The sequence below is a fragment of the Oratosquilla oratoria genome, chromosome 1 (assembly GCF_046742065.1).
Source record: "Oratosquilla oratoria isolate Oo_2021 chromosome 1, ASM4674206v1, whole genome shotgun sequence".
Lineage (NCBI taxonomy): Eukaryota > Metazoa > Arthropoda > Malacostraca > Stomatopoda > Squillidae > Oratosquilla > Oratosquilla oratoria.
In genome coordinates this window covers 116,412,872-116,432,871 of record NC_134777.1, presented here as the reverse complement: position 1 = coordinate 116,432,871, position 20,000 = coordinate 116,412,872, and the positions used below count along the sequence as shown (strand labels likewise).

At 45.0% G+C, this 20,000-nt stretch overlaps 1 protein-coding gene across 1 annotated transcript in view; it reads right to left on the bottom strand.

Annotated features, from left to right (window-relative positions):
* Window positions 1-20,000, bottom strand: part of alpha-Man-IIb (alpha-Mannosidase class II b) — a 974,199-nt gene that overhangs the window by 658,807 nt on the left and 295,392 nt on the right. Inside the window, exon 2 of the mRNA XM_076184713.1 lies at window positions 7,757-8,489. Within this exon, the coding sequence (XP_076040828.1) occupies window positions 7,757-8,134 (378 nt within the window). The 5' untranslated portion in view covers window positions 8,135-8,489. The remainder of the gene's footprint in view (window positions 1-7,756; window positions 8,490-20,000) is intronic.

Sequence of the window (20,000 nt, the reverse complement as noted above, 5' to 3'; positions counted from 1 at the left end):
TGTGGGAGGACAATTGGCCTTCCCGGAAAGAGGACAAGATTCTTCTTTACCCCGGGGAGGGTGGGAGAGAGGGGAGGGGGGAGAAGGGGAGGGGGGAGAGGGGGAGTACTATAATTACTTTATTCAGGTTTACCCCTGAAGATTTTAATGAGCTTGTGAAGGAGGGAGGGGGGACTTTTGTCAACACGGGGGGGGAGGGGGAATCTGGACAACACGGGGAGGAGGGATGTGGGAGGGAGAGGTCAGTGTTGGTTTCAACCATTCTATCCCGCCCCCAGCCCCACCCCAATCCTCTCAAACAATCAATCCATCAATCAAGTGGAGACAATTCCCCGACCCCCCTCAGCGTCATTATTAGAATAATCATTTAAAAATAAAAGAGCTATTGTTAGCTCCCCACCCCAATTCATAAAAAAATATATATAACATATATATATATATATATATATATTATATATATATATTATATATTAATAACAATAATAATAATAATAAATAAAAATATACACGAGTGAGCCTTAACTACTCCCGTGTGTGTGTATCTATGTGTGTGTGTGTGTGTGTGTGTGTGTGTGTGTGTGTGTGTGTGTGTGTGTGTGTGTGTGTGTGTGTGTGTGTGTGTGTGTGTGTGTGTGTATACGCATGTTTGCATGTAAAGAGGGGCCGTGCGTGCGTTTACACTTACATGTACATATAGGCGTCCGTGTGTACGCACGCACGTACATCTACATGTGCATCCATGTACGTATATTAACAGTATTCATATATACGCAGCCGTCTGTATTTGTCTACGTCCAATATAGTACAGTTACAACCTGGCAATTGTGTTTGCTGTGCAGGAGGAGCGTGGGCGGGTGAGGTGGGGTTGGGGGGAGGACAAATAGAGCTGGGGTCGGAATTGACTGAATTGATTGGGCAAGGTGACGTATTAAATGGATGGAGGGTGATGTGGAGTGGGGAGAGGTGGAGGAGGGAGATGTGGAGTAGGGACATGTGGAGTAAGATGTTACATGGGGAGCCGGTGGTGTACATACATACATATGTATACACACATATACATACATACATACACACACATATAAATACATGTTCTAGCTATATACCAAATGTTTTTCTCCCTTATATGGGAGGTAGCCAAGTCAAAGGAAGGTACCTACTCCCACCCATTCCACTCCCATCCACCACCCACATTCCCCTTTCTCCTCTTAGCTCCTCATGGATGACGGGTCATCCCTGTATCCCGCCCACTACCCTGGGTCAGAAGCAATGTAGCAAGGCACAGAATATTCACATCATTATATCCGCACGTTCATATACATACACCTTTATACATATACATACATATATACATAGTAGATGAATACAAACATACATATACACGAATACATACAAGTACATACAACATTTCTGTACGATGTCACGTTTCACCATATATATATATATATATATATATATATATACATATATATATATATATATATATATATTCTTCTCACCGTTCCCACACTCCATGTTCGTACTTCGGAGTGTCCAGCCCTTCTGGTCATTGTATGTCGACACTCTTCGGTCCCCTTCAGGTCGCACATTATGTGGGCGTCGGCCTGGGAACTCGACTAGCACCATAACCCTTCTCAGGTGGTCAGGTTACACCCACCGTATAAGGCTGAGCGTTGTTTCCCTCGACGACTGTGGGGTGCGCTAACAGTCGCTTAGAAATTTAAATAATTCTATTCTAAATTGTTAGTATGTATTGTCTAAATACGGTGTGGCTCCAAGGAGGCTCGTCTTTATACACACCTCCAGGTCTATGCATTTCAAGGTCATCGCGCTTTGTTTCACTGACCAGAAATTAAAGGGCTTTTGGTTCCTCCGGCAATCCGAGGTGACTGCCGGATCACAGTATATACATACATACATACATATATATATATATATATATATATATATATACATATTTATATATATACATTATATATATATATATATATATATATACATACACATTGACATTTTAGGTTTAGATCTTAGACCCATAAGTGTTGTAATAGGCTATGAATAGGTTTAATATTGATAGGTAAGGATTATGAATGTTTGTGTCCTAACTAAAGCCATTAGGTTGCCAGTCCCATGCCCTAGCGGTTTTTGGCAACCTTCGTGCTCGGTTACTATGTAAAGGCAGCTCAGAGTCCATTCGAAGCTTTTTTTCCCCCTTTTTCTCTCCCTGAGGCGGAAGCTGCCGTTTACCATAAGTTAAGGTAAAAATTTCCCAGTGTCTGAGTGTTGTCCATGTCACCTTTTTGTTACTTTGTTGTTTTGTGTGATGGCCGGAATTTTTATCTTGATTCCTGGGTTTTATTCCCGTTTGGTTTAGTTTGTTAGTACGTGAATCTCTGAATCAGCTTTTAACTTAAATTTTATTTGTAAATTTTATTAGTGAACTTTTATTAGTATTCGTTGCAATAAATGTAAATACCATAAATTTAAATAAATCAAGTTATATTTTTCCGTCATATTATCATTTGTTCCTGGAGATTTAATTTTTGGAAAAAAAAGTCTCAGTTTTTACAAATACCTTTAAGTCACTGCCGTGCATGTCACTGGAGGCTTTTATAACAGTGACGTTTATGAGAAACTTTATGACAGTTTTTGTCAACGAAAAAAAATAGAAGCAAACAAGACAAAAATAAATAAACATACAAATAAAAAAACATTTTTTTCAACCTTATAAAGGTGCCCATATATAAACACACCACGCACACACACACACATACATACATACATATATACTGGTGCGCACACACACACAGGTGCACAGCCTGGAATAAAGGTACGTCGGCGGGTCTGGAAACAATTCCAGGGGCAAACACATAAACTGTCCAGTTCCAGACATTTAATTAAACTGAATAAAAGGGGGTAACTGCCCCCCCCCCACCATAGCCTTGGCCGTAGGCTGGAGGTGTTCATGTTCAACAGTGAACAGGTGAACAGGGGGCGAGTGAACAGCTATTTTCAACATCTTTTAGTTATTCAGAAAGAAACTGATGTTCATTTTTTGAATATTGTGGAAATTCCAAAAGTGAATATACATATACATATATATATATATATATACATATATATATATATATGTGTATATACATACATATACATATACAGTATATATATATATATACATATATATTATATATATATACATATATATATATGTATATAATATACATATATATATATGTATATATATATGTACATATATATATATATATATATATATATATTATTATTTTTTTATTATTTTTTTTTTTTTTAGGTGTGCTGATGGTATGGTGTGTGGTGGTGGTAGTGGTGGTGGTGGTGGTGGCAATTGTGGTGGTGGTGGTCGTCGTGGTAAGGATGAAGATAAAACGAAAATGAAGACTAACATCAAATAACAACAATAACAATGAAAAAATTGGAGCCAATAGACACAGGCGAATTCGTTAGGACGAAGACAACATAAAAGGCAACATCTGAAAAACAAAGAAGAAAATAGAAATTGCGACATGACGTCACGTCACATCAGGACGTCACATATGACGTCACATCACACCATGACGTCACGTCACACCATGTCACATCACACCATGACGCCACATCACATCATGACGTCACATCACACCATTACGTCACATCACACAATGATGTCACGTCACACCATGACGTCACATTTTGCCCTCTACAGATACGTGAAATACTTTTCATAATTCTCTTATTCATTTCTTCTCTATTATTTATTCATTTCATCTATTTATCTAATTACTCTTATTTACTGTCATTGTTTTAAAAATATTCAAATCACATTTCTAACACAAAACACGAAATCTCTAAACGTAACAAATACCCGTGTTTTAAAATAAAAAATTTAATTAAACTAAAACAACAATGAAAACAACAATAACAAAAACAACAACGGCCCAAGCGAGCAAAGCCACGCAGGCGGCAGGACAAAGACAAACAAACAAGCGAAAAAAAGAGGAAAAAAAAAAAAAAAAAGAGGAGGCACAGCCTTGCCTCGATAGACAGAAGCAATCAAGGCTTCAAGACAAGAATAGCCGCCTTCCAGAATGCCTCCCTTCATCACAAGCCTCCTCTTCCTCCTCCTCCTCTTTTTTTTTTCTTCTTCTTCGATGGAGGTAGTATGAACAAGGTACCCTATCTAGCCATGCTTAAGTAAACGAGACTCGTTGCTGGAGGAGGAGGAGGAGGAGGAGGAGGAAGATGAGGAGGACGATGAAGACGAAAAGGGGAGGAGGAACAGGAAGAGGAGGAGGAAGGGGAGGAAGGGGAAAAGGAAGAGGAGGATGGGAGGAGGAAAGGGAAGGAGGAGAAAGAGGAAGAGGGGAAGGGGAGGAAGAAGAGGAGGGGGAGGGGGAAAAGAAGGAAGAAGGAGAGGAGGAAAAGGGAGAAGTGGAAGAGGAGGAAGAGGAGGAAGAGGGAGAGGAGGAAAAGGGGGAGAAGTGGAAGGTGAGGAAGAGGAGGAAGAAAGAGGATATAGAAGATGAATAGGAGGAAGAGGAGGAATAGGAGGAAGAGGAAGAAGATAATATGGAGGAGGAAGCGTAAGAGGAGAAGAGATTTTCTTGCCCTGCATGAATCTCGATGTGACTATGAAGAGACTCCCAGTGTCTTTACATACAAGTGGTAATCAACCCTCAGAGTTCCCAGTGCCCTTTTTTTTTTGGGGGGGGGGCCCGGAGGGGGGTTACCAAGACTTTTTCAACATATAAAAATTACAACACTTTGTATCATCCTCGATACACGATCAGTGCCTTTATTATCATTATTTCATTTTAATTATTATTGTTATCATTTTTTTTTTTTTTTTGCAGATATATTTCGGTTTTCACCCATGGGTATAAGCACTGGCTACGGGTAAAAAGATAACTGAGAAGGAGGCGCTGCTGGCTAAAGAGGAGTGCAACCAATCGAGGAGTGTAGTGCCGGCGTCTATTCTTCATTGCTTAATGTATAGATTGTATACAAGAACATTAAATTCTATTTTATTCTATCTGCCGTCGTGTGATCTTATTAAACTGAAGAGGAACTTTCACGGCTCTCATCAGTCCAGAGATATACAGATCGTTTTCTTCAATGGGAATAATCTTTATTTGAAAAAAAAAAAAAAAATAATAATAATAATAATGGAGTCTTCCAGATATCAGAAATATCTCTAATAGTGAGAACGATAAATAAAAAATCGAAGACAAACCAGACTGTTTTATTGACCCGCGGACCGATGAACGGACTGATGACGTCATGGAGTTAGGGTTCGTTACGCGGTATGGTCAACCGGAGCGATAGAGGCGATGTCCACCCATGTTGATGCGTGCAACGACCTAATGCAACATGTGCGTCATGCAATGCTGAACGATGACGTCATGATGGAAATGGAGACATGCGGGTTGCCTTCTTTGCCCAGTAGTGGCTTCAATGGTCATGTGAAAGCATTGTCATGCAATGAAGCATGCATGAGTGTGCACACACAAACACACACACATGAAGACAAAAACATACACACACATACACACAATACATAAACATGTACATATATACACAAACATGCACAAACACACATACATAAACATGCACACATATACACAAACATGCACACACACATGTACACAAACACGCACACACATACATACACAAACATGTACACACGTACATACACAAACATGCACACATATACACAAACATGCACACACACATACACAAACGTGAACATACACACATAAACATGCACACATATGCACACACATACATACACAAACATACACACACACACATATATTATATATATATATATATATATATATATATATTAATAATAATGATAATAATAAAATCACATGTCCAGGCATATCACCCTTTTTTTTTCTTCTTGTAATCATAAATTTCCGTAAATCACATTAACAAAACCCCACGGCAGGAGACCATTTAGTCCATACTAAGGCCAGGCGCGAAAAGAATAAACACACACAGAACAACAAACACACAAACACAACCTATAAACTGTTTCCATCACATTCCTTGCTGTGTTTATCATATTCCCAAAAAATACGAAATTGGCGTGATTGTATCTATCTACACAAATAGTGGGTTAAAGCGTCGCTACTTGCGGCGGAGGTCGTGGTGACGGCCGTTCGAACCCTGCGGCCAGCGAGTTGGACCAAGGGTATGATTCATCAAATTTCACGCTCAAATGTCCCAGATGGAGATCAAAAGATTTTTTTTTTTTTTTTTTTAAAGAAGGCGGAGTCCACTAACTGATATGGAAGCCTTTCTTGTAATAAATATAAACAAATAAATAATAAAACAAAGACACGTAAAATCTGTGTGTGTGTGTGTATGTGTGTGTGTGTGTGTGTGTGTGTGTGTGTGTGTGTGTGTGTGTGTGTGTGTGTGTGTGTGTGTGTGTGTGTGCTTTTGTGTGTCTGTGTCTCTGTGTGTCTGTGTCTTTGTGTGTCTGTGTCTGCCATTGTCTCTCATTAAGGCTTATTCGGAGATTTTGATCAACTACTCATGTTATTGTTTAATCACTTTGTAATTTTTCTTTATCCTTTCACAATAAACATTTTTCGTTCTTCATATTACATGATTTGATTTCATCATTTGGAAATTAATTGTAAACATAAATAAGAGAGAAAGGAAGGAGGAAGGAAGGAGGAAGGAAGGAGGAAGGAAGGAGGAAGGAAGGAGGAAAGAAGGAAGTAAGGGAAGGAAGAAAGAGAGGAAGGAAGAAATGGAGGAAAGATGAAAGGAGGGAGGGAAGGAAGGAGGGAGAGAAGGAAGAAGTGAAGGAAGAGAAGAGGAAAGAGAAGGAAGAAAGGAAGAAATGAAGGAAAGATGGAAGGAGGGAAGGAAGGGAAGGAAGGAAGGAAGGAAGGAAGGAAGAAAAGAAGAACGGGAGAAAGGAAAGAAGGAAAGAGGAAAGGGAGGAAGGGAGGAAGGGAGGAAGGGAGAAAGGAAGGGCGGGAGAAAGGAGGAAAGAAGGAAAGAAGGAAGAAAGGAAGGAAAGAAAGAAGGGAGGAAGGGAGAAAGGGAGGAAGGAAGGAAGGGAGGGATGAAGGAAGGAAAGGAAGAAAGTGAGGAAGGAGGGGAGGAAGGGAGGAAAGACATGAAGGGAAAAAAAGAACGAAGGGAGGGAGGGAGGAGGGAGGGAAGGAAGGAAAAAGAAAGGATGAAAGGAAGACAAAAGGAAGTAAAGAAGGAAGGTAAAAAGAGAGGAAGGAAGGAAAGAAGAAAGGAAGAAAGGAAGAAAGGAAGGAAGGAGGGGGGAAGGAAGGAGGGGAGAAGGAAGGAGGGGAGAAGGAGAGGAAGGAAGAAAGGAAGGAAGGAAGGGAGAAAGGGAGAAAATAAGAAAGGGAGATGGAGAAGAAGGAGGGAAGGGAGGAAGGAAGGAAGAGAGAAAGGAAGGAAGGGAGAAAAGGAGGAAGGAAAGAAGGAAGGAAAGAAGGAAAGAAGAAGAAAAATTATCTTTGATTTTTCTGCTCACCGGACAAGTCTGTCGCAATGCCCATCGTTGTTGACAAGACATCGAACACAGAAACTGCCATCTATCGGAAAAGTTAAATAAACAGAGCAATGCTGACGTCATCTCCAAACTCAGAAAACGACGACGATGGTCCCTCCCCATTCAAAAAAAAAAAAAAAAAAAAAAAAAAAAAAATGCAATCCTCGAACTGGGCTTAAACTGATCCCTGTCAGGGTCGCCACTTACCTGAAAATCGAACTTGGGGAACTGTTCCACGGTGTTGATGTCTGTCCGCGGTGCCTCAATATCATGGCACTGGTGGGAAGGCACCCCTTGGCCCTGCCCTTCGTCCCCCAGCACCACCTCACCTTTCACCCCTTCACCCTTGCCCTCCCCTCCTCCTCCTCCCCCTCCTCCTCCACCTCCCCCTCCTCCATCCTCCCCGGGCAAGTCCCTCCTCTCCTCAGTCTTGAGGGGGGCGTGTTTGGTGAGGAGTGGGTTGAGGGGGGATGAGGATGTGGGAGTGGAGGAGGAGTAATAGTATACATAGGCGAGGGCAGTGATGGCCAGGAGCCCCAGGCAGGCAAGCCGGACGGAACCACGGCGCATCAGAAGCTTCAGCATTTCAGTGGGTGCCAGGAGTGACGTGTTGATGACGTCACTGGGTTATGACGTCACTGGGTTATGATGTCACGGTAATCACATTCATAGATAACTATCATACATTAATTGTATCAGGGTTTCGTTATCACAACACTACGGATATTATTTGTCAATTTCAAGTAATTTTGACAATTTATATATATATAATATATACACTACGTCACGATAATTAATTACGGTGCTATGACGTCGCTATAAATCACAGATATATGACGTCATCACGTGATCTACGTCATAAGTGACGACGGTGAGAGGACACACGCCACACGCTCGTCTTTGTTATCCACGCACAGGGACACGCACCGTCCTTCCTAACCTGAGACGATGAAAAAGAAAAAAAAAGAAAGAAAATAAATAGCTTTTGGTGAGGGACACTGAAAGGTTACTGAAACTACAGGTAAAAAAAAAAAAAAAAAAAAAAAAAAGCGGGGCCTCACGAGCGTTGTCGCCAGTTGTCTTGCGTCGAAACTGGCGTGGTCACAATACAAACACTGAATTTTCAGTTCACATTTGTCACTTGTTACATGTCACTGACAACAGAAACCTTCCATAATATATATTTCTTTGTCTCAGAATGGCTCAGAATTTAATTTTCTAAGTAACATTTTCTAAGTTTAGTGCTGGATACACATTTCGAATGAAAACACTCACTTAGATAAAAATTTCGTCATCATTCAATCACTTTAAATATAAAAAAAAAATCACATAACTTGCTTGTATGGACTTTGGCAAAGTCACATTTCCTCATTCCATTTTCTATATCTTGTTTTTCTAATTTTCTTTGTCTTCTTATATTCTTGTCTTATTTTCTAAATGTAAGTCTGATTTGTTACTATCTTATTGATATTTTAAACCAAAATCACATTCAATAATTTATATTTTTTCATTAATATACAATTATATACAAACACACACACACACACACATATATATATATATATATTATATATATATATATATATGTGTGTGTGTGTGTGTGTGTGTGTGTGTGTGTGTGTGTGTGTGTGTGTGTGTGTGTGTGTGTGTGTGTGTGTGTGTGTGTGTGTATTGAGATGTTCTGATTGATAAAGTCAGGAAAAGGAAGGACAGAAGTCTAAATCCGAATTTATTCCTGACTAGTTTTCCCAAAGCCTTTTGCCCAAAACCAGTCAGGAATAAACTCGGGCTTGGAATTCTAACTTTCCTTTTCAGGACCTTGTGTGTGTGTGTGTGTGTGTGTGTGTGTGTGTGTGTGTGTGTGTGTGTGTGTGTGTGTGTGTGTGTGTGTGTGTGTGTGTGTGTGTGTGTGTGTGTGTGTGTGTGTGTGTGCATATGATATACAACATGCATTTACATATACATGTACACAGTTTCCTGTAGTCTGGAACCCTTCAAACATTTTGTGTTATGTGGGGGAACTGGGGGGGAATTGGGGGGATTGGGAAGGGTTGGGGGGATTGGGGGACCCCCCCACAGCCGTAACTTATCATTTGCCCCCACCCTAACGACCCAATCCATCTCATTCGTGGTCTTCTTCCAATCACAAATTTCCCCCAATCACTCGACTTCTAAGCTCCTTGGCATCGATCCTCCGTCTTCGAGACCCAATCACTAATCACCAATCGCCAATCAGGGAAAAGAAGCGGGACTTCAAGACTCGAACTTTACTTTTAACGACTCCGCCGGAGTCGGAGAAGGCGACTTTGTCTTCCATGTCGTCGAACTTTTTCCTTTCTCGATTTCCTTTTTTTTTTTTTTTTTCGTTCTCAATTACATCCTCTTCTTTATTATGTTCTCTGTGGATCTCTTTCTATGACTCGACACTTCGATCGCCTATTCTAGGTAGTGCTTGGTTCAACAAATTCAAATCTATATTCTAACGGATTTAACCGTCACGTTCTTTTTAACGGTCGCCGTCTATTTTAACGGATTTAACGATCGCCTTTTTTTTTTAACTGTCGCCGTATTTATATAGTTAACTATTGCTGTTTTAACGGATTTAACGGTCGTTGTCTAACCTATCGAACTGAACGATCTAACGATAACCGTCTATACAAATGAATTTAGCAATCGTTCTGTGTTCTAACCGATTTCACAGTTAACATATAGACTGATGGATTCAATGGTCACCATCTTAACGAATTTAACGATCACCGTTTATTTCTCATAATTTAACATCTATCATGTATCCTAAAAAAATTAACGGTCACTATATTTTCAAACCAATTTAACTGTCGCTATCTATTCTATCGATTTTAACGGTTTATCTTAACGGATTTAACTGTCACTATCTCCTGTCAAAACCTAAATTTCATTTTTTTTTTAATTCGCTTTTTTTTTTCTCTCACTTCCACACTTCCTGACAACCGAAAAGAAAATCTATGATCAGCGATGTGGCAACACCGAAGACAAAGCTTTGGGAGAATCTCACACACTTTTCTCAGAAGCTGCAAACTTCAAAGTTCTATTCCTGGCCGATAGATGACGTCTATCACACAAGAGGCCGGCTGGCTGGTCCTGGTGGAGTTAGTGGTGGAGGTGAAGGAATTGTGGAGTGAAATGGAGGGCGTGGAGTGCAGGTTATGGAGTGGAGGGATGTGGAGGCTGGCAGTGTGGTACGGTGCAGCTGGTCCAAGTTTTCTGTGTTTTACTTCAACTTTCTTTCCTTCTCTCTTTAAGAGAACTAAAGAGCAAGTGCCTCTTTAGGGAGACTCTTTATTGCTCTTCTGGCCGTCCCTCACTCCTTCTCTCCCCCACTCCTACTTCTCTCTTTTCTCTCTAGATATCTTTCTCCCTTTTTCTATCATTATATCTTTTTCTATCCTTCTCTTTTTATCCCCTGCATCTCTACCCTTCTTCCTATCCCTTTTTCTCTCTCACTCTACCCCTCTTTCTCTTTCTAACCTTCTCTTTTTCTATCTATACCATTCTCTCTTTTTCCTCTCTCTCTCTATCCCCCTATCTCTTTTTATCGATTTCTACAAATTCCAAGATCTTCTCTTAACTTTCCCGGCTTCTTTTCTTCCTTCCTTTACCTCCTTGTTCCCCACTTCCTCTTCGTCCGGTTCGCACACAGCGGCCTCAGCCGTCTCAAACAAGCTTCTGTCCACTTGGCCTTCCAGGTCTCAAGAGGCCTTCTTTGGTCTCCAAGGCCTTCTGGAAAATTCTTCAGGCTCTCCAAGATCTCCTTCAGGTCTCGAAAGCCTTCTTTGGTCTCCAAGACCTTCTGGAAAATTCTTCAGGCTCTCGAAGATCTCCTTCGGGTCTCGAGAGCCTTCATTGGTCTTCAAGACCATCTGGAAGAGTCTTCAGTCTTTCGAAGGTCTGGTGGTCCTTTCAGGTCTCGGAGGCCTTCCTTGGTCTTCAAGACCTTCTGGAAGGGTCTTCAGCCTTTCGAAGACCAGATGGTCGTTTACGGTCTCAGAGGCCTTCCTTGGTCTTCAACACCTTCTGGGTCTTCAGGCTCTCGAAGACTCGATGGTCCTTCCTGCCTGACGTCATCCACCAGATCCCATGAGGCGTGACGTCACATGGATGTGGAAGAGGTAGTGGAGGGTGGGGACAAGTCAGAGAAGTGTGCACGATGGTGCGGCAGTCTCCGGGGAGGGCCAGGAAACGTGGTGCCGATCACCTTCCGAAAGGTCGGAAGAGGAAGTTGGGTTCTTTTCGGGAATGTTCTGGAGGTAGGTTCGAGTCCCGCACTCATCTCCGATTCCAAGCAGTGACCTGCCCCCCCCCCACGATAGTTATAATAGGGCAAAGGTGACGGCTTCGGCCGCAGCTATTCAGCACCTTCTGGCGTAGACTCTCCACCTTCGAAGTGTTCTTCGACACTCGGTCAGACTTCGCGAAGCCATTTTGCAACGCATTCTTCGGCGTTTTATGTTTCGAAATGGAGAGAAGGTCGTGACGTCTGGGTGGTGGTGGTGATGATGGTGATTGCGGTGATGGTGGTAGTGATGGTGGTGGTGATGGCGTTGGTGTCCAACACCAACATAAAGAGATCAACCATTGGATACTGGTTTAGTGGTCTTGTGATGATGGAGGGGGGAAGGGGGGTAAGAAGAAGGATCAGGATGATGGACCCAGTGGCAATTTCGATGGCTCTCGCGAGCTCCTCCAGTTCTCAAGGACGACCTTATACCTCCATCCAAAAAAAAAAAAAAAAAAAAAAAAAAAAAAAATCGAGAGAATCCTGTTTGTTTTCTTCGTATCTTCTCTCTCTCTTTGCTCTCTTTTCTTTCCTGTGGCGATTGAAGGCTATGGTCTTAGAACTACGTGCTGGACACGTGATTGAACGCAATTACCATCTTGTATGAGAGTTCATACCTCTAGAAGCTTCTGTGGGTAATCATGTGACCTTACACACACACACACTCACACACACACACACACACACACACACACACACACACACACACATACACAAAGACCCTCCCCTTACTCAAGGGAGGCAGTAACAGTTTATAGTATCGGTGAAGGCTTTTCACGTCGTGAGTGTGAACTCGGGACTTCAGGTGTGGGATGTCAGGACGCTAACCACTACACTAGCAAGGCGTTCCTTGTCCCTGCACACTTCAGCAGTGCTAGAGATAGATAGACAGAGAGAGAGAGAGAGGAAGAGAGGGAGGAGAGAGGGAGGAGAGGTAGAGAGGGGGGAGAGAGGGGGAGGGAGAGGGGGAGGGAGAGAGAGAGAGAGAGAGAGAGAGAGAGAGAGAGAGAGAGAGAGAGAGAGAGAGAGAGAGAGAGAGAGACAGAGAGAGAGCCTTAGGGGAATCCGTAAGACTTCCAGGTCTTCTTCCAGGCCTCTTTCCAGGGGAAGACCGGAGGGAGATGGCCGGGGGTGGGGTGGGGGTGAAGCTGATGTCGATGGAAAGGGATGCGAGATGGGGGAGGGGAGGGGAGGAGAGGGGAGGAGGTCGAGTGGAGAAAAAGAAAGAAAAGGAGGAGAGGAGGAGGGAGGGAAAGACGAGGAGGGAGGAAAAGACGAGGAGGGAGAGGAGGAGTAAGAAGAGGAGAAGGAAGAGGAGGAGGAGAAGGGAGGGAAAGAGGAGGGAGAGGAGGAAAAAGAGGAGAAGGAAGAGGAGGAGGAGGAAGAAGAGGACGAGAAGAGGAAGAGGAAGAGGAGGAGGAGGAGGAAGAGGACGAGAAGGAAGAGGACGAGAAGGAAGAAGAGGAGGAGGGTGAGGAGGAAGAGGAGGAGGAGGAGGAGGAGGAGGAGGAGGAGGAGGAGGAGGAGGAGGAGGAGGAGGAGAGGAACCAGTGAGCGGATGTTGGAAGTGGCGGAACAAACATCGAGTTCGGGGCGGCCCCAAGTTCGGTGGAGAGGACGGGCGGGCAGAAGCCTCAAGTAACCTGAGACTCGTTTACTTCGGGAAGAGGAGGAGGAGGAGGAGGAGGAGGAGGAGTTCGAGGAAGAGGTGAGTTGTGTAAAGGTCAAGGAGTACGTGGGGGGAGGACGTGGAGGAGGAGGAGGACGGGGAAGAGGTGGAGGACAGGGAGGAGGAGGGAGAAGAAAGAAGAGGAGGAAGAGAAGGGAGAAGAGGAGGAAGAGGAGGAGGAAGAGAAGGAAGAGGAGGAGGAGAACAGGAGAAGGAAAAGGAGGAAGAGGAGAAGGAAGAGGAGTAAGAGAAGGAAGAGGAGGAGGATGAGAAGGAAGAGAAGGAAGATGATGCGGAGGAGGAGGTGTTCGTGAAGGAGGAGGAGGAGGAGGATGTCATAGAGGAGGAGGGAAGAAATGAGGGACAGGAGGGATGAGTGGTGGGATAAGAGAGAGAGAGAGAGAGAGAGAGAGAGAGAGAGAGAGAGAGAGAGAGAGAGAGAGAGAGAGAGAGAGAGAGTCGGTCGGTAATGGAGGTGGATAAGAAGGGACGATCCTTCTCACTTAGGACCTCTTGGTTCCTTCTGGGCAGGATCTTCCTCCCGGACGAAGACGTCCGCGAGAGAGAGAGAGATTCTTTCTTCGAGGACAGTTACTAATCGGAGCGAGGCAAAGCGAGGCGAAGCGAGGCGAAGGGCGTGCCACTTCCCGTCCACCTCCGCGTTCTTCGCCTCCTCCTCCTCCTCCTTCAACCAGATCGAGTCTTCCTCCTCCTCCTCCTCCTCCGTCTCCTCTTCGTCCTCCTCCAGCGATCGAGCGTGAGATCCCACTCGGCATTCCGACCGAGCCTCGGGACTGAATGGGCCAATTTTCAGCCCTCTTGTCCTTCGAACTCCCGAAGTTGTTTTCGAGGACGAGGTAGTTAGCTCTTTTCCGACGAGGAACCGGGTCCTCTCCTCAGGACGATTCTATTCCTCCTCCTCCTCAACTCTTACTCCTCATCACTTCCTCCTCTTCCTCCTCCTCTTCCTCCTTTTCTTCTTCCCCCTCCTTCTTCGCCTCAGTAAACGGACACTCCCAGAATCCCGTTCCCGCCCTGACGAGCTCCTGGTGACGAAGAAGTTTCTGACTTACTTCGTCGACGCCTTCGTCGTGTAGGTCGCGAGTTCTTCATTTCGGGTCTTTGGACACCCAAGGGTCGCAGAGTGCTCTAGTGGGGCGTACAGACAGGGAACTAGCGGTAGTTAGTGGATGCTTAGTGATACAATTTAATTTTAGGGAGTGGATAGTAGGAAGTTAAAGAATAGCAATTCATAAGAACAAGATCCTTTAACTGATACTGGGGCACATCTTCGCGACAAAGAGAGAGAGAGAGAGAGAGAGAGAGAGAGAGAGAGAGAGAGAGAGAGAGAGAGAGAGAGAGAGAGAGAGAGAGAGAGAGAGAGAGAGAATGAGAGAGAGATCACCATTTTCAAGACACTTGCCATAAAAGATAGAAAACGCCAATTTGAGGATAATTGCATAAAAAAGCCACTCATCACTAACGCTCGTGCCGACTTTCAAGAACAACTCAAAACCTCGAAAACCATAAACCACGTCACAGAAGTCTTTCCCCCCGAAGTCGCAGGGTCGAGATCGTGGGTGTGGCTCCGAACTTGGATACAATGGAGAGTCCAGAAGGGGGCGTGACCCAGTCCAGTAAACCTTTCTTGTGCAGCTGCTGGAACGACCCTGCCTTCCCTCCTTCTCTTTTCTCCTCCCCTCTCTCTCTTTCTCTCTTTTTTCTCGTTCTTCTTTCTCATTCTCCCTCTCCTCTGCCCTCCCTCGTTCCGCTCTATCTTCCTCCCTTCTCTCTCATGCATTCACCTCTTCCTCTCATTTCTCCTCTCTTTTCTAATTCTTCTTTCTTAAGCTCCCTTTCTTATTTCTCTCTCTCCTCGTTCTTCTCTCTTATGCATTCTCCGTGCTCTCTCTTCCTCCTTTCTCTCTCTTTTCTCATCCTCTCTCATGCATTCATCTCTTCCTCTCATTCCTCCTCTCTCTTTTCTAATTCTTCTCTCTTATGCTCCCTTATTTCTCTCTCTCTCCTCGTTCTTCTCTCTCATGCATTCTCTGTGTTCATCTCAGGGAAGTTTACTTTTCTTTTGACACTAGCTTGTGTCCTCTTCCTCCTCCACCATCTTCCTCCTCCTCCTCCTCCTCCTCCTCTTCCTCTGCCTCCTTCAGTGAATTCCAAGACCTCATTCTTTCTCCCAGAGGATCCTCTTCCCCCCTAAGAGGACACCCGTCCTCTTCGTCTCCCAATCTCCCGACGCCCAGACAATAGATCGAGTGACGTTTCACCATCTCTTTTCCCCTTGCATGACAAATTTGCATGAATTTATATTGCTGCTTCTTCAAAGGGCAGCTACGTGCCTCCTGGCGTATGCTCCTCACCCCTTCCTCCTCCTCCTCCTCCTCCTCCTCCTCCTCCTCCTTTTTCTTCAAAGGGTCTCAGGTTCTTGTCCTACAGCTCTTTCTTTTTTTCTTCTTGAAGAAAAAACTCTCTTGTTTACCTTCTGGTACTACCGTAGTTTTCGAGCTTGGGGTCCCTTAGGGGCTTTTCGAGTTTCACAAGTGGGGCCAATAACCGAAATCTAGTGACAGTTATCAATGGATGCCTGACGATTCTATCCAGTGCTGAGGACCTTTCCAGGTCAAAGAACAGCAAAACATAAGAAGACAAACATTGAATTAAAAGCTTCTGGAATGAACCTCAATGGCCTAAGTCTTTTGCCAGGAAGAAGACCTCTTCCTCCCTCTCCTCCTTCTCCTCCTCCTCGTACTCCTCCCTCCTCCTCCTGTGACCGTCTTCTTCCCACGACCTCCAAGTCCTTCTGCTTCCTCCTTCCTTCTTCAGATGTCTTGGGTCTCAGGAGCCACGAGGCCACGCCCCTCCATAACAAAGGATCAGGTGCTCTGATCCGAGTGGGACTCGGAGGCCGAGCCTCTGGAGGCCCTTCGTCGGTACTTCTTGTGCCACTTGGACATCCACTCCGCGCACCTCGAGGGTCACTCTCCCTTGAGCGTCCTGTAAGGAGAAGAATGCTTCCTTCGAGGAAGAAGACGTGCAGGTACTTCGGAAAAGGTCCGCCGAAGAACGAAAAAAAAAAAAAAAAAAAAAAATCGATTTGTATGTTCATTCCATCTCTTCCGGACTATTTTAGTCAGCTGGGGAGAGAAATCTGGACCCAAAAGGGGACGAAGTAGATGGAGGGGAAGGGAGAGAGTGTGGGTGGTTATGCTACTGACCTAGACTAGACCCTCTGCGCCAAAGTTGACGAGAGGGAGAGAGTAGAGATAGAGAGAAAACTCTCGGAGGGGGACGAGCAGACAACCATGTTCCATAACTCAAAAATTCAAGTAGGACCTACGTCAGAAAAAAAAAAAAAAAAAAAACGAACTCGACCGTCGAGGAAGAGAAGGGCGAGAAATAAAACCTAATCCCCCCCCCCTTCTCCGTCCCTTTTTTTTTTTTTTTTTTTTTTTTTTAACTTCGAATAGACTTCGTGACGAACCTTCTGGGTTCTTTTACAAACCGAAAAGATAAAACTGGAACTCCCCCCAACCCACCCCAGCTTCGGGTTCTTCCACGAGGTTTCCAGAAGACCTTATATCCGGGAAGGGCTCTCCGGGTCTTCGTGGGTCGATAAAACTCGATCTGGATGGTCGTTCGGCCCCGACAGGATATTTGAAGGAGTTTGATGCGAATTCCTGCAACTCCTCTTACTCAGGGAAGGATCCTAAAGGACCGTGAAGGACAAAGAAGGATCCTGAAGAACAAAGGAGGATCCTGAAGGACAATGAAGGCTCCTGAAAGAACGTGAAATATTCTGAAGGATTCTAAAGGACCCTGAAAGACAAAGAAGGATCCTGAAGGACAAAGGAGGATCCTGAAGGACAATGAAGGCTCGTGAAGGAACGTGAAAGGTTTTGAAGGATCCTAAAGGACCCTGAAAGACAAAGAAGGATCCTGAAGAACAAAGGAGGATCCTGAAGGACAATGAAGGCTCCTGAAGGAACGTGAAAGATTTTGAAGGATCCTAAAGGACCCTGAAAGACAAAGAAGGGTCCTGAAGGACAAAGGAGGATCCTGAAGGACCCTAAAGGAACGTGAAAGATTTTGAAGGATCCTAAAGGACCCTGAAGGATTTTGAAGGATCCTGAAGGACAAAGGAGAACCCTGAAGGACAATGAAGGCTCCTGAAGGAACGTAAAGAACAGAGAAGGATCCTGAAGGACAATGAACGTTCCTGAAGAAACATGAAATATTTTGAAGGATCCTAAAGGACCCTGAAGGATTCCGAAGGATAATGAAGGCCCCCGAAGAAACATGAGAGATCCTGAAGGACACTGAAGAACAGAGAAGGATCCTGAAGGGCAATGAAGGCTTCTGAAGGAATGTGAAGGATTTCAAAGGATTTTGAAGGATCGTGAAGAATTCTAAAGACCCTGCGCGATCCTGAAATATCCTAAAGATCCCTGAAGGATTCTAAAGGGACCTAAAGGATTCTGAATGATCCTAAAGGATCGTGAAGGGACCTGAAGGATTCTTAAGGATCCTGAAGGACAAAGAAGAACTGATGTTTCGGCATATGGTAATACAAATCATCCTTATAGAGGAAGAACAAAAACTAGATATAGAAGTAGAAGGAATGAAAAAGAAAAAGAAAAGGAAAAATGAGAAAAATATGAATAAAAAGATGAAGAAGAAAAGGAGGGGAGAAACAAGAAAAAGATGAAGAAAAAGAAAAACTAAAAAGAAGAAAAAGAAAAGGAAGAAAAAGGAAGAAAAAGAAGAAAATAGAAAAGAGGAAAAAAGGAAAAGAGTAAAAAGAAACCACGAAAAAGACGAAAAAAAGAAGAAAAAGAAGAAAGAGAAAAGGAAGAAAATAGAAAAGAAGAAAAAAGAAAAAGACGAGAAAAAAGAAACCACAAAAAAGACAAAGAAGAAGAAGAAGAAGAAGAAGAAGAAGAAGAAGAAGAAGAAGAAGAAGAAGAAGAAGAAGAAGAAGAAGAAGAAGAAGAAGAAGAAGAAGAAGAAGAAGAAGAAGAAGAAGAAGAAGAAGAAGAAGAAGAAGAAGAAGAAAGGTGGAGAGTGTGCGTAAGATGGTGGAGGGGGGGGGGAGGCTGTTAAGAAATTCCCATCAGCAACACTGGAGACAATCCGGTCGCCTCTTCTTCGGGTCCGAAACCGGACGGGACTCGATTTCTCTAGCCGTTCCGAGTTCGAGTCCTGTGTGGGGTGGGGGGAAGGTGGATGGGGGTTGTAGACAGGAGGGAGGTGGTACGGAAGGGGAAGGTGGGGGAGAGGTTTGGAGAGAGGGGGAAGGTTTGGAGAGAGGGGGGAAGGTAGGGGAAGGGGGAAGGTAGGCGAAGGTGGGGGAAGGGGGAAGGTAGGGGAAGGTGGGGGAAGGGGGAAGGTGGGGAAGGGGGGAGGTGGCGAAGTGGGGAGAGGTTTGGAGAGGGGGGAAAGGTGGGAGATAGGGGAAGGTGGGAGAAGGGGGAAGGTGGGAGAAGGGGGAAGGTGGGGGAAGGGGAAGGTGGGGAAGGGGAAGGTGGGGAAGGGGGAAGGTGGGAGAAGGGGAGAGGTGGGGAGAGGTTTGGAGAGAGGGGGAAAGGTGGGAGAAGGGGGAAGGTGGGGGAAAGCTTTGGAAAGAGAGAGAGTCGGAAGGTGGGGAGAGGTCTGGAGAGAGGGGGAAAGCTTTGGAGAGAGAGAGAGAGAGGGGGGGAAGGTGGGGGGAAGGGGAAGTGTGGGGGGGAGGTTGGGGGGAGGAGGGAATATAACTTCTTGAAAACAAGACGAACTTGGCCTCGGCGGCGAGTCCTTCTTGACCGCCGAAGACCTTTCGGGTCGTGGAGGGGGAGTGGGGGGGAGTGGGGGGAGGGGAGTGGAAGGGAGTGAGAGTCGAGGAAGAGGGGCAGTGGGGGAGGGGAAGTGGGGGAGGGGAGTGGGAGGGAGTGAGAGTCGAGGAAGAGGAGCAGTGGGGGAGTGGTGGAAGGGAGTGGGGGGAAGGGTGGAGAGGAAAGGTAGATTGGAGTGAGGGGAGAGGAGTGGTAGAAGGGAGTGAGGGGAGGGTAGTGGGGGAAAGGAGTGGGAGGGAGTCGAGGAGGAGGGGCAGTGGGGGAGTAGTGGAAGGGAGTGGGAGGAAGGGTGGAGAGGAAAGGTAGAGGGGAGTGGGGGGAGGGGAGTGGTGGAAGGGAGTGAGGGAAGGGGAGTTGGGGAAGGGAGTGGGAGGGAGTCAAGGAAGAGGGGCAGTGGGGGAGTGGAGGGAAGGGAGTGGAGAGGAAGGATGGAGGGGAGTAGGGGAGGGGAGTGGATGAAAGGGAGTGGGTGAGGGGAATGAGGGAAGGAGGAATGACTGAAGAGAACGAGGGGATGGAGTGGAGGGAAGGGGAGTGAGTGGAGGGGGTGATGGGTGTGGTGGAGGGGGAGTAGGTGGAGAGGGAGTAAGTGGAGGGGGAGTGGGTGGAGGGGGAGTGGGTGGA